The following is a 13,097-nucleotide window of genomic DNA, read 5'->3' as shown; positions in this document are numbered from 1 at the left end:
AAAAGAGCAGCGGTGTTTATTTAGTTTTCTCTTGAAAGAGAAATCTTAACCAGGGCTCCTCTTACATTCTTAATACAGTATTTGCTACATGTTCTCTAAGAAATTTTTTGAAGCATGTTTAATGTATAAAAGTTTTGATGATAAGCATTTACGCAAAGGTTAATCTATAGTTGCTACTTGACAATATGTTGCTTTGAACAGGAATGATCATCAATGGTCTGACTGACTAAATGGCTTCTTTTATTTCCTCATCTCCACATGACCTTTTGTAATTGATTTGCAGCTTTGTTTCACTCTGCCTCTCCTTAGGGGAGAAATTGTCAATAACTCATAGAAATGGGTAATATATTCAAGACCATTCTATTGGACAGCCTTGTATGTTATAGAAGTTAATGGATATTGCTGCCATTAAATGAATGCGGCTGTATCATGAGAGACACCGTACAATTAATAAGAAGCTTCAATTAATGATAGCAATATGTACTTACGTTCAGTGTAGCCTCTTATTTTTGTATTAATGGGTATAGTTGGATTGTGATTTAGAATACACCTTACCATATCATTGCAAAGGAAGACTCGGTTTCATCATACAGCCTTACTTCACATCTGTGACCCTTTCGTCTGTCCGAAGTGGTGAAATACTTTGGTTCTCCAATCTTTGTAAAGTGAACAACAAATGATTTGCAATCTTCATCTTGTGCACACACCAACCTTGTCAAAAGCAATAGTGTATCCCCATTTTTATGTGTCTGCTATCTACACCAGTGAAGTCTGGTTTATTAGACTGCCTTACTCTGCTCTTAGCCAGCTGCCACCTGACTCCCTTTATGGTGTTATAGATTGGGGGGGGGGGGACCGCCCAAACCCTAGAAATTAATAAATGGTAGAATTTTGGGTTTTGGAGTATTGAAGGGAAGAACTGGAGGCCAGTGGAAAAGTACAGGCTAAGCTTTCTTCCATGCCAGCGCCTCACCTGGGATAGAGACATTAACATGACAAAGGTGTTGGTGGTCCATTCTAAGAGGAATCTTTGGCCTGAGTAGACAGATTGGCAGGGTAGCTAGGTGTGGGGTGACAGGAAAATAGTGTTTTAGCAAAGTGTGCTGGGAAGAGGAAGGGAGAAAAAAGACTGAGATGCATTTTGGGCAGGTTGGCTAGGAGAAATACTTTTGCCTCCAGTGCTATACTGCTATGGGGAACAACCCCCTCTTGAAATGACCTTGCTGTAAAATCTGGACTCCCTTCATGCAGACTGAATGTGTAAATATGTTGATAAACTATATTTCTTAAAGGTACAAGAGTATCCACCATGTCTTCAATTTCTCCAAAGGAGCCCAGGGTGAATGCCTCAAACCCCCTGTAATCTTGGTACCACTCAGCAGAGAGGTGGTGCCCAGCTTTTGTAATTGCACTTACAACAGGTCCGGGGGGGGGGCATTGGCTGCCAGCTTCTTCCCCCTTAGTATCATTATTGCTCTTGTAGGGAGGAAGGTGGGGACAAAACTACAATGCGTTGGGTTTGCCTGCCACTGGCCCTGGTTTTGCCTACTCTTAGCCTCCCTGGCTTCTGCCCCAGCAGTCACAATGGGTAGCTTCCACCACTGGTCTGCACTACAAACACTTCAGCAGGGCTGGATGCAATTAAAATGTCTCAGTGTGCATGTGCACCTCATTCTTCACAGAAAAATGAATCCAATGAAGGAATTGCAAAAATGTAGGGCATTGCTGAAGGAGAGTAAGCAGCTCTGCTCCAGTTAATTGCATTTTTACATTCAAAAGACTATATGAGTACTCTTGCAATAGAGGAGAAAAGCATTTATCATAGCAACTTTCTAAGGGCAGAACTGCACACTGTAAGGAGACATATAGATTACCAAACCCCATGTTTTCCTCTGAGGCACTTATAGGGGAGATAACAGCGGGTAAGAGTGGGTACTTAAGCCTCCCTTTGCTTGCTGATTCTTCCCTATAAATGTTATTCATTCCTTATTGCCTGCCCTCTTCCAACTGGGTCTCCAAAATAAAAAGTAAGCCCAACTGAATTCTTGAAAATCAGCTGGAAAAAAATGATATTTGCAGGAGATAATCACTAACTGGTGGCGAAAGTAAGGCTGGAGACTTGCAGATACCCCCCCCCCCCCACTCTGGTAAACATATGAAGCTGCCTTATACTAACTCAGGTGAGACCTGTGGACCATATAGTCCAGTACTGTGTACTCTGAGTAGCAATTACTGTTCAAGTTCTTGGGCAGAGAGAGGTATTTCTCATCACTTGTAGACTCAGCTTTTTTTTTTAATTGAAGATGCCAGAAACTTGTATAGACAAGTGTGATTTGTGATATCAAGTAAGTAGAGCAGTTTGATAGATTTGGATAGCATTTGCACACAGCAATCACCATGGCATTTAGCATGGTATTGTATAGGTCCTGCTAATTGCAATGGGGTCTGTGCAAGAGAACTTCTTAATGGATTGTGCCCTCGTTGAATGGAGTATGTAAGAAAGAAACCTTAAAGTGTTTCATGTTCTTAATGCTATATGACAGCAATGTTTAACCGCCACTGTTGGAGGCAGCATATTCCTATTCAGTGGCAAAAGTGCTGTTGTGCCGATGTCATGCTTGTGGGCTTCCCTTAAGTCAGAGGTCAGCAAACTCTTTCAGCAGGGGGCTGGTCCATTGTCCCTCAGACCTTGTAGTGTGCTGGACTATATTTTGGAAAGAAAAAAAAGGAACGAATTCCTATGGCCCACAAATAACACAGAGATGCATTTTAAATAAAAGGACACATTCTACTCATGTAAAAACACGCTGATTCCAGGACTGTCTGCAGGCTGGATTTAGAAGGCAATTGGGCTAGATAAGGCCCCCAAGTCTTAGTTTGCCTACCCATGCGTTAAGTATTTGGTTGGCTACTATGAGCACAGGATGCTGGGCTAGATTGGCCTGTACGCTGATTCAGCAGGGCTCTTCCTACATTCTTAAGAGGACAAAGATGAAGGGTCAGTGAGACATGTGCTAAATCAATAAACCAATTTAGCATTCATGCTTAATATTATAGTTAAAAACTAATCTGTGTGTGAATGTCAAAAGACTTTAAATAAACTTCCTTATATTGTGCTGTTTCAGGGTGCCAGCCTAGGTACATGAAGGCTTTGTGAAATGTGCTGTTTATGAATTTTTTCATTAATATTACTTGCAAACCTTCCTTGGCATTAAATCAAGCCAACTGGCTGCTGACCAAGACAAAAGGAGACAACTCCAATCAGAGATGGTCCAATAAATCCTTAACTATACATAAATTAATTTGACCACCGGGCTACAGTAGAAGCTCTCCAATATGTTACAGTTTTTCTGACTTACTGACTTGACAGCTGCAAGAATATTAATGATTCTCCCTTCCAGGCTCTGTCCATTGGCTGCAATGTCCGCCAGAGAGTAAAAATCTTGAGGGTTCTTCACAGGTAGATTCAACAGGGACAGTAGTTTGGTGTCAACTTCATAGTGGGGACAGATTTTAACCACGGAATGATTTTCACTGAGGAGCAGTTTGTAGCAGCTGACATGCACAACACAAACAATACTTTACTCATCACTACTAAAGGCTTTTTCCTATATTATGAACTCTGAATTGTTATGGGTTATTGTAATACTGAGGTTATGCTGATGATGTGAAAAGCACATTAGAATTGATACCAGAGAATAGTGGCTTCTTTGTATAAACAGAAGTCAAGTCAATAGCAGGCAGAGTTGACACTGACACCGCTTCATGGGGTGGGGGGAGAAATGGATGATTAACTTACTCTAAGCTCGGGGAAACAGATAGTTCTGCATATTTTAGTGTTGGGATAAGAAATACTTTTGACACTGCAATTCAGCTATCTGTTGTGAGTAACTGAAGGTACTTTAAGAGCCGTTAACACCTAAGGTTGCTCAAAACAAGACTTGAAAAAAGCTGTAATTCAGCAAATACAGGACCAGTGTGATGTAATTGATAGAGTCCCTGTACAAATAGCCATGGGCCAACCTTAGGCCACTCACTATCTCTCCGTCTCACAGAGTTGGTGTGAGTACAACTGCTGCAAAACCACTGCAAAACTTTGGCACCAGTTCGAAGTGATTCAGACAATTTTGGATTTTGGGGTATTAACTATGAACCCCAGTTTGATGTATCAATTACTCAGTTTGTGAGGCACTGCAAAATGCAGGGGTTTTGCAGTTTTCTACCCAATGTACTTACATTGAATGGAGCCAAATAATACCTAGTATATGTCGACTGAGGGCTCCTCCAGACTTCCTTTTGTGCTGCACCCATGCTTTAAAACTCTGTGTGTGCTTTTTTGCCCTGCACTTTCCCTGTGAAACCCTGCTCTTTACTGCTGAATCAGAACAAATGCAATCTATGGAGACACAAACTGACATTTGTTTTGATTAAGCATTAAAGAGCAGGTTTTCTCAGGGAAAGTGCCAGGGAAAAAAAAGGGGGGGGGGCCTCAGATACAGCACTTTAAATTGTGGACCTGTTCCTAGAAAGCACAGGGCAAAAGGTAAGTGTGGATGAGCCCTGAGTTTAAGATTCATTTCTATGCTGCAGTTCAGGGTATTAAAATAGTTTCAGAGTTAAGAGATGTTAGAATTGCCATATTTCAAAAAGTGAAAATCCGGACACAATGTCTAATCAATAACTGTTTGGTGTTGCTTGGCTGTCAAGTCATTTTGTAGCATTAGTACAGGACACTAACTAATCCCTTGCCAGACAGCTATATAATTTTTTCAAGAGTAACATCTGTATCATCTGGTATCAAGAATCTGAATATGCCACTTGTATACATGTTTTAGTCTTATTTAGGGTATAAGATTCTGACTTTACAGTTACCTGGGTGTTGTAGCGTTGAATTTTTCTTCCTTTTCAGCCTCTTTTGTCTGAACTAAAGGATTTTCAATTATGACTATAAAAGGGAAAACAGTGGAAAGCCACATAAGTATGGATTTAAATGACTGCTTACAAGTTCATTCAGCAAGACACTGGCAATCCAGTTCTAATAGTTTTCAGTCAGCTTTACTCCTGGGTACCTGCATACAATTTCAGCCTTAACTGCTTAAATCTGGCTGGATTATTATTATTATTAAATTTATGGACCATTTTTAGAAGACTGAAACAGTAAAAACTTAGCATTTGAGAGGGAATCTGGGAGATTACTTTTTCAGTCCATGTCTCTTGATGACAGCTTTATTAGATTGAATCTTGTTTGGTTTTTTTAGTTTACTTTCCTCCCTCTCACTCAATCTAACTAAAAAATTTGGTTCCAATTAAATAGTCCACAACTCTTTGAAGGATAACACACTAGGACCACAACACATTATACTGATTTAAAGAGGAGGGAAACATACTGAAATTGAAATATGTTCAGAATAAACTCCAGCTCACCACAGTCACCAACTCTAAAGCTTTCTGAAAGTGATTTAATATAGTCCTCTCTTCCCCAAGAATGTACATTTATGAAGTAAGATGGCGAATCGCGGACAGTGAAGCCAAAAGTGTACCTTTCTGATCCAATATCTGCAGTGACAAGAGACAGAGACAGTTTTAGAATCCAGTTAAAAGTTTTAATTCCGTGTAAGACACATGAAAATATTATGTGTACTTATTGTTACATTCTGCCCAGTGTTAAGTCATGGCAGAAAACAGCCCACCTCAATCAAATTGACTTTGGAACTGTCATCTGTCTCAGACACCTTTTGGTTGTGGAGGCTGTCATCACCATAGTATCAACCGCCATTTCCCCTTATGATGTGCATATGGCATATGATAAAGAAATATGGAGGTCAGTGCTGGGGTGCCAGCAGCAGCAGCAGGAGCAAAGAAATGATGATAAGAGAGGAAGAGGAGTGGCTGTAAAAGCTTGACAAGCGAGATTTGGACAAAGGATCACTTAATGAGAAACAGGTATGGGGAGCTTTTGGCCATACAGATGTTGCTGAACTACAACTCTCATCTACCCCAGCAAATGGTCAGTGGCTGGGAATGTGTTGTAGTACAGCAACATCTGTAGGGCCAAAAGTTCCCCACAACCAGTATAAAGCAAAGGAGAACAATCTCATTAACTACCACTAGAGGTCACTCCTTTTTTAATTAAACCATTATATCTTCATGAATGGGAGAAAAATGTTGCCATGGCTGGTTCAATTGCAGAGACCAGCAGTGCAAGTGCCTCACTGTTTTGGCAAAAACTTTGCATGGAATGAAATATTCCACTATTATCAGATATCATCAGATGCTTACAAAATAGTGGGAAATTCAGTGCTATTTTAACTAACCCTAGCAGATGCAGGTGCCCTTAAAAATGTTAAGCCAGGTTTCAGCAAGGGATAAAGTTGATGAGATGCTTGTTTCAAGTAACATGTTGTTACTCTCTCTTAGAGCTTTGTTAATCTACACTTTAATTTCAACATAATTTTTGCATAAAATATCCCCACCAGTTGATGCACATGCTTTTTGGTTAGAAAAAACATTGATTGAAGATAGAGCCAGAAAAAAAGAGAATTTGTGGCTTAAAAGAACTTTACTTTTTCTGTCTGGAAAGCCTTTGGCATCTGTTTTCCCAATCACCATACCAATTATACTCTGGGGGAAAAAAGAGATTACAGAATATATACATCAAATACAGATGTACAGGATGTATTTGATTTCACAGACTTTCTTGTCCTTCAGTAATAAAAAGCATATTTAACTGTTTCTATTTTAATGCACATATTCTACAGAAGCATCAATAAATTAACAACCTAAGTGGTTTTCTCAATATATTAAAAGATGAAGAATGGGAAATAACATAAAGACCCCACATCTGTCTGTCTCTGTAAGGAAAATGTTTACCTGAAAATATATACTTTTTTGTCACTTGCACTGGCAGTGAGCAGCTTATGCACACTGCGGAATAGGTTAAGGGCATGTCAAAGTCAAACCAATTAGGGTACAAGTTCCTGAGTCATCTAAATCATAGATTTATAGAGTTGGAAGGGGCCCCAAGGGTCATCTAGTACAACCCCCTTCAATGCAGGAATCTCTACTAAAGTATCCATGACAGATGGAGGCCATGTGATTTCCCATGCCTGCACAGTGGCATAAAAGGAGCATTTCTATTTTTCTTCACTATTAAAGAAACTCCTGTTTTTTACTATACCATCATGAACTCTCAGCAGGGTAGCTAGCTGCATGTTACATAGAAATTCCCAACAGTCATTTTTGCTAAGCCAAATCAACTCCTCAAGATGGCAGTTGTGAACAGTGACACAGAAGGAAGGTAGGGGTTCCATAAACTTTCCCTTTCTACCACTTCTCCACATGAATTTTCCCTTTCTCAGAAACTGCTATGCTTTTTTAAAAAGTAGGTGAATGGGGAAGCGGTAAATGAATGTTGTGCATTAAGCCCTTAAAATATGCATTTATTTAGACTTTTAGAGGAAATACCTATGCTTAAAGGCAACAACCACCACCAAACAAAGATTCTTTTGCAGATTTGTATCAGTAGTGTTGAAACAATAACACTGTGATGTTTAGTGAACTGGCTGGCTTAGTTTAAAAAACCCCCAAAGATAAGAAGTCATATCCAAAAAGGACTCCAAACATTAGGTCTCTTAGCTTTACCCCCCCCCCCCAAACCAGCACACCACATTACATTCTTGAATTGGGTTTCAGGAAAACAGAATGAACAAAACACCTGTTGAAAAATAGGCTTGCAGATTTCTATGTGCCTTTCAGTCACTAGATGGGGCAAGAAAACTATTCCAGCATTTATCTGGATAAGTTCACTCAGGGTATGTTTGCAATGAAATATAATTCCCTCAGGTCTTTGAAAGCTTTCTTAAAGTGCATTCTATTAATTCGCATTCAAAATGTTTCATTTCCTAACACAGTAATTTAATTAAATGGCAGAATATCTTGTGTATAATTCTGTTGATAATAGAGAGCTGGTTCTTGGAATCCCAAATATGTTCTAAGACTCTGCTTACAATAGTATATTTATATTTATTACAACATTATTTGACTCTTTTAACAAAGTGAAATTCCATAATTCCAAATTAAAAGCTTGAGAAATATTCCTAAACCTCTTTTAGATATCCTTAATCCTGAGATATTTTAGTCATACCATTTAACCAATCAAAAGGAGAAAATAAACTTCTGTGTCCATTTGCCAGGATTTTCTGCTGAAACTCGTTATTTTTACTCTGTATCTTACTTCATTTTGACCTTTGGCATTCACATAACTTAAAACAGTGACATAGTGCTTCAGTTATATATAATATTATTTGAAATAATGTTGTAGAATTGATTTTATCGGAGCTAGTTCTATTATTATTAATAATAATAATAATAATAATAATAATAATAATAATAATAATAATAACTTTATTATTTATACCCCACCCATCTGGCTGGGTTTCTCCAGCAGAATATAAAACCCCACCCATCTGGCTGGGTTTCTCCAGCAGAATATAAAAACATAATAAAACGTCAAATGTTAAAAACTTCCTGATTCACATGTATAAAGTCACACACTATAAAGTCTACTACTAGCTTCCTTCAATATGAATTACTTAATGTCTGACATTAAATAAACCATATTTCTTTTCCAGATTGAAAGCATTATTTGTTTATCAAGTAAAGCTACAATTAAATTCTTGCTTGATCCATACATTGATACTCAATGCAGTACACTAAATAAAGTCTTTTGGCCAAATACATCCACCCCACAAGAGAATCTTTCATGTGCTTTCAATTCAGTGCCAAAGAAACATCCCTTGAAGAAATCTATGGCCTTGTAATACATTCTTTAACTTTTGATAGGAGGAAATTACTACTCTTATTTTATGTTAAAATCAACAAAGAGTTCACAATACGGTAGTATGTATGCCATTTGTATTAGGATGAACAGTAAAGACCTGGGAGATACAAATATATTTCTCTTGCCCCTGTCAGGACTTTAAGTAAGCCATCTGAGTTTCAGGCCCAAAACTCTCTGTTGTTGGTCCCTAAAATACTTAATAATCCTTAGGCTGCAATCCTACGCACATTTCCTTGAGAGAGTAATCCACATTGAATGTAATGAGACTAACATGACAATCCTAAATATGTCAACTCAGAAATAAGCCTCATTTAGTTTAGTGAGGCTTACGTCTCCCAGATTAGCATGTTTACGGCTGCAGACTAAATGTCTTATTCTGAGGTTTAGGACTCGCACAAGTACAGCCATCTGTAAAATAATACTACAGTACTTTTTATTATATAAAAAATGAATGAGAGAAGAGTATAAATATAAAACAATAAAGCTATATATACATTTTCAATGTGTTGTACGTAGTTGCCACCCATATTATGTATGCAACATTTTTTTTTTTAGTTTTTCTAAGTCCTGGTTCTTACCATTTGTGTTTCAACAGCCCATGCTAAACCTCCACAATGCAAACATTGAAGTATGGGATCCAGTGCCATTGTCTCAGCATCATTACTGTACCAGGTGAAGATAGCACCTTATCCCAGGAATGGGAAACATGTGGCACTCCAAATATTGTTATACTATGGCTCCTAACATCACTGTCCATTAGCTGCCCTGTCTGGGGCTGATGGGAACTGGAGTCCAACAACTTCTGAAGGGCGACAGGTTCCCCATTCCTGCCTTATCCCTTTGATCTGGTCCTGTGAGTTGATTCTGCCATGTGAATTGGGCAGCTAGAGATGTTGGTACAAATGTACCAGTGCTCAGCAACTCCTGCATAATGCAGCTGTGCCTTGCCAAGGGGCTTTGCAGGAGGGTGTGGACTTGAACTGATGTGGAACGCAAGGCCCTTGGCAACTCTTGTAATGTACTGTAACAGCTATCAGCATGTGAGTGCGCACACACAGAACAAGAGATACTACAGCTTACTAATCACAAATAGGAGAAAGCAGCATGGCATTAGTTGCTTTAACGGTTGCAGTATAGAACCAGGCTGAAGATCTGTAACGGGCGGTTTGGATATTCAACCTTCATTTTTAATATGGAATCCAAATTATGATCAGGTTCACCTGTCAATGATCATAATGAGTTCTAGGAAGTTATAATGCAGAAGTTATAGGGACAAAATGCCTTGAGGCTCAACTCTGAGCAGATCTGATTGAAAGGTGCAATGTGTGCTTGTTAAGTACAGAGTACACGAGATATGCACATACACCAGTATCCTTACAAATCCTAGCTCTCTCTGGAACACTGACATGCATTTAATAGTTAAGAAACAACAGACAGAGATGGAAATTTTTGCCTCAATTATCATTTTTTTTCAAATGCTCAAGGGAAGTCAAGGGAAGCTGTGCATGAATGGGACTACCCATGTGAGTAACGCTCACAGCTTCCAATCTGGTGTCCATAGTCCAAAAGAATACATTTCCAATGTATTGTGATACTATAATGCAGACTCTGTAGAAATTATCAACACAACATCTATTTAAAGAAAATACAAAGAAGTCTCTGATACTTCAATGAACTGTCCAGTCAACATCAATAGTTGTAGCATCCACACTCTGTGGTCAACAGAAGTATCAGTTTTCACTTTCTGAGGGTACACAAAGAGAAGCTAACATACTTTGTGCCTAATAATTATGCCAATGCTGTGAGTATATAAGACAAACCAATTACATAATTTTGCAGTAATATAATATAGTGATATACAGTTTCACTAGAGAACAAAAAAGACTTATGTCACCAAGACCTACAGGACGAGCAAGATTTGGATGCACATCTGAAATGGCTACAAAATTTTGTGTTGGAACCGAGTAGGCCATTCTTTTTATCTGAAACTACAGAAACGTATGTTAGAGCTTTTAAAGAGAGCAAAATCAAAACAAATCACTTAGAGCATTCTGCAGAGAAGCCATTTTCTTTAAAAAGCTAATTTGATATACAGCACCTGCTTTCTGGATGACTTTTATGCTGTAATGGCCAAACATAGATAACAAAACTGTTTCAACTTGTCAAAAAACACTTATGTTCTTTTATTGGATCAGATGATTAAATAAATTACATTATTAAATTTAATTTCACTTTTTAAAATTTAACACTTTCAGATCATGTTGGCACTTTTGCAAGCTTGAAATTGGCTCATGATAGACATGATATGTGTGTGGCAGTTTCTGAACAGATTTCAAGATGTGCAAAAGTAGTAAATACAGAACAGTAATAACCTATATGGATTTCACATGACTACTTTGATGCTTTTTATCTGTGGATATTCTTGGTGGATACTATCCCATGAGGGAAGAGCATTTCATCAGCTTTGGCCCCTACGTCATTTTTCTATCCATCAGCTCTCATCTTGCCCTATTGTTCAATTTTGTGTAAAACAATCCAGCTCCTGTTGTGCATGGACTATTGGACTTGAGATTAGAAAAGTCTGGGGTCAAATCTTCAGTTATACCATGAAGCTAAATGAGTAAACCACAGTCTCTTACCAACCTAGTCAACTTTTAAATGTTAAATGAAAACAAGATAAAGGCACCCACTGTCCACAGTTCTGAACTCCCAGGAGGTAGGATGGGGCAAAAATGTTATAAATTATATATATATTAATGAAACTATCTGCTTCTGCTTCTTCTTTTTTAAAAAAAAAATCAAATTCCATCTCAAGAAAAGTTAAAATTACCACAGCAAGAAGCTGTGCCCAGTATCCAAAGAACTTTGCAATTGGTTCCATGTGCCTGAAGAATTTATGTTTCTCAAAGAGAAAGACTCAAAAGCCCCCCTCCCCAAATGCACTCTAGCCCAAGCCTCTGGACTAGCCTACAGCAGCTCTTTGAATTTATTACAAACTTAGACATTTTGAAACAGTTCACATTCTGTTGACATTCTATATTTCTAATTCAGACAGTGCGCAGACACTGTACAGGGAATTTTGGGGGAAGGCATTTGTACGCCCCCACCCTATCACTAGCACCACCCACTCAGCCTATTCCTTTATGTTTATTCTCCTGGCATTCACTATTTCTAAAAAGATAAAAAGGATTAAGGAACTACTGATGGCAGCAGCAATATTTTTCCCCCTCAAAAAAATGAACAGCAGAAACCAATAAAAACAGTAAAAGAGTTTTTAGGAGTTAACAAAAGCTGAATTCTAAAAATTGTCTGCCATAAGTCTGCAGCACCAAGAAGCCAAAAAGTGTTGTGGTTCCTTAGTGACTTTCTGGTATATTGTAAAACATTCATTTTAAAACCCAGATTGTAAAGTAAAATGACTTTTTGTGGGATGTTCAAAACTTCCAAGCCTCACACATACTGGCATCAAAAAGGAGTCACAATCAGTACACTGACAGTGTGCCTAAAAGCCCTTTGTAATGTCAGTTCTCAAAGCTGTTTTCCTTGGACTGTACTCATATTCACTGACAGATATCAGAGTTGTGTTTTGTTGGGCTTTCTTTTTTACTTTTCATCCATCAGGCCATCTCTGGCATATCTTAGATAAGTGAAAATAAATGAATGCTGTCTGGAGATAATACATAACAAACAGAACTGTGGTTATTTCACAACTTTTGATTATGATTATTTTTTAAACATGGATAAAGTGTATCTAGCTAATATATTCTTAAAGTCTTCCCTTTTAACTTCTAGTTATTTTTTCCTATAGATCCTTCAAAACTTAAGGTGCCCTATTTCCATATTTAAAAATTCTAACTTGGAAAGAAACAGAAACTTCCAGCTGTCTTAGGCAGCAAGATGCAGCCCAATTATGCCTCCTAGGCAACTATCAATAGTATATTCTTCCCTCAAATACAGTGTTAAATAATTCATTGCCCATTGAAAATGGATTAGTGGGCTTTTTTTTTTAATGACTGAATCAGATTACCTCAAAGAGGCATTTAAAAGACAAAGTTTTTAAAATATGTAAAGTGTTACTGGTGGATACATCTGAATTGTAATATTAAATAGTGTGGAATCACTAAAGGAGGGTTAAGCATCTTCTGCATCTCAAGATGGATATAATGAGATTTAAAAGGAGTCGTAGGTATAAAGCTGCTTGTTGCCAGCACTGCCAAGATAATAAGCCAAACTGTGACACCAAAATCAACAAGAACTC

At 38.1% G+C, this 13,097-nt stretch overlaps 1 protein-coding gene and 1 long non-coding RNA gene across 15 annotated transcripts in view; one reads left to right on the top strand and one right to left on the bottom strand.

Moving 5' to 3' along the window:
• The window catches only part of MEIOB (meiosis specific with OB-fold), a 235,691-nt gene that overhangs the window by 6,440 nt on the left and 216,154 nt on the right, over window positions 1–13,097 (bottom strand). For 8 of the 14 annotated variants that reach the window (XM_083473775.1, XM_083473769.1, XM_083473771.1 and 5 more), the window contains 6 exons: window positions 10,744–10,827; window positions 6,564–6,621; window positions 5,425–5,556; window positions 4,873–4,945; window positions 3,360–3,555; window positions 556–656 (listed from right to left, as the gene is read on the bottom strand). In XM_083473775.1, coding sequence (XP_083329901.1) covers window positions 556–656; window positions 3,360–3,555; window positions 4,873–4,945; window positions 5,425–5,556; window positions 6,564–6,621; window positions 10,744–10,827 — 644 coding nt within the window. Of the gene's footprint in view, window positions 1–555; window positions 657–3,359; window positions 3,556–4,872; window positions 4,946–5,424; window positions 5,557–6,563; window positions 6,622–10,743; window positions 10,828–12,299; window positions 12,441–13,097 lie in introns of those variants that run through there. The other 6 variants (XM_083473774.1, XM_083473776.1, XM_083473779.1 and 3 more) reach the window with 2 other exon arrangements.
• Window positions 8,461–10,836, top strand: LOC310692729. Its single transcript, XR_014518865.1, has 2 exons — window positions 8,461–10,061; window positions 10,127–10,836. It is a non-coding gene; the product is annotated as an uncharacterized lncRNA (long non-coding RNA).

This window comes from Podarcis liolepis (assembly GCF_965112155.1).
Source record: "Podarcis liolepis genome assembly, chromosome: 14".
Lineage (NCBI taxonomy): Eukaryota > Metazoa > Chordata > Lepidosauria > Squamata > Lacertidae > Podarcis > Podarcis liolepis.
This window is presented reverse-complemented; position numbering and strand designations above follow the sequence as displayed.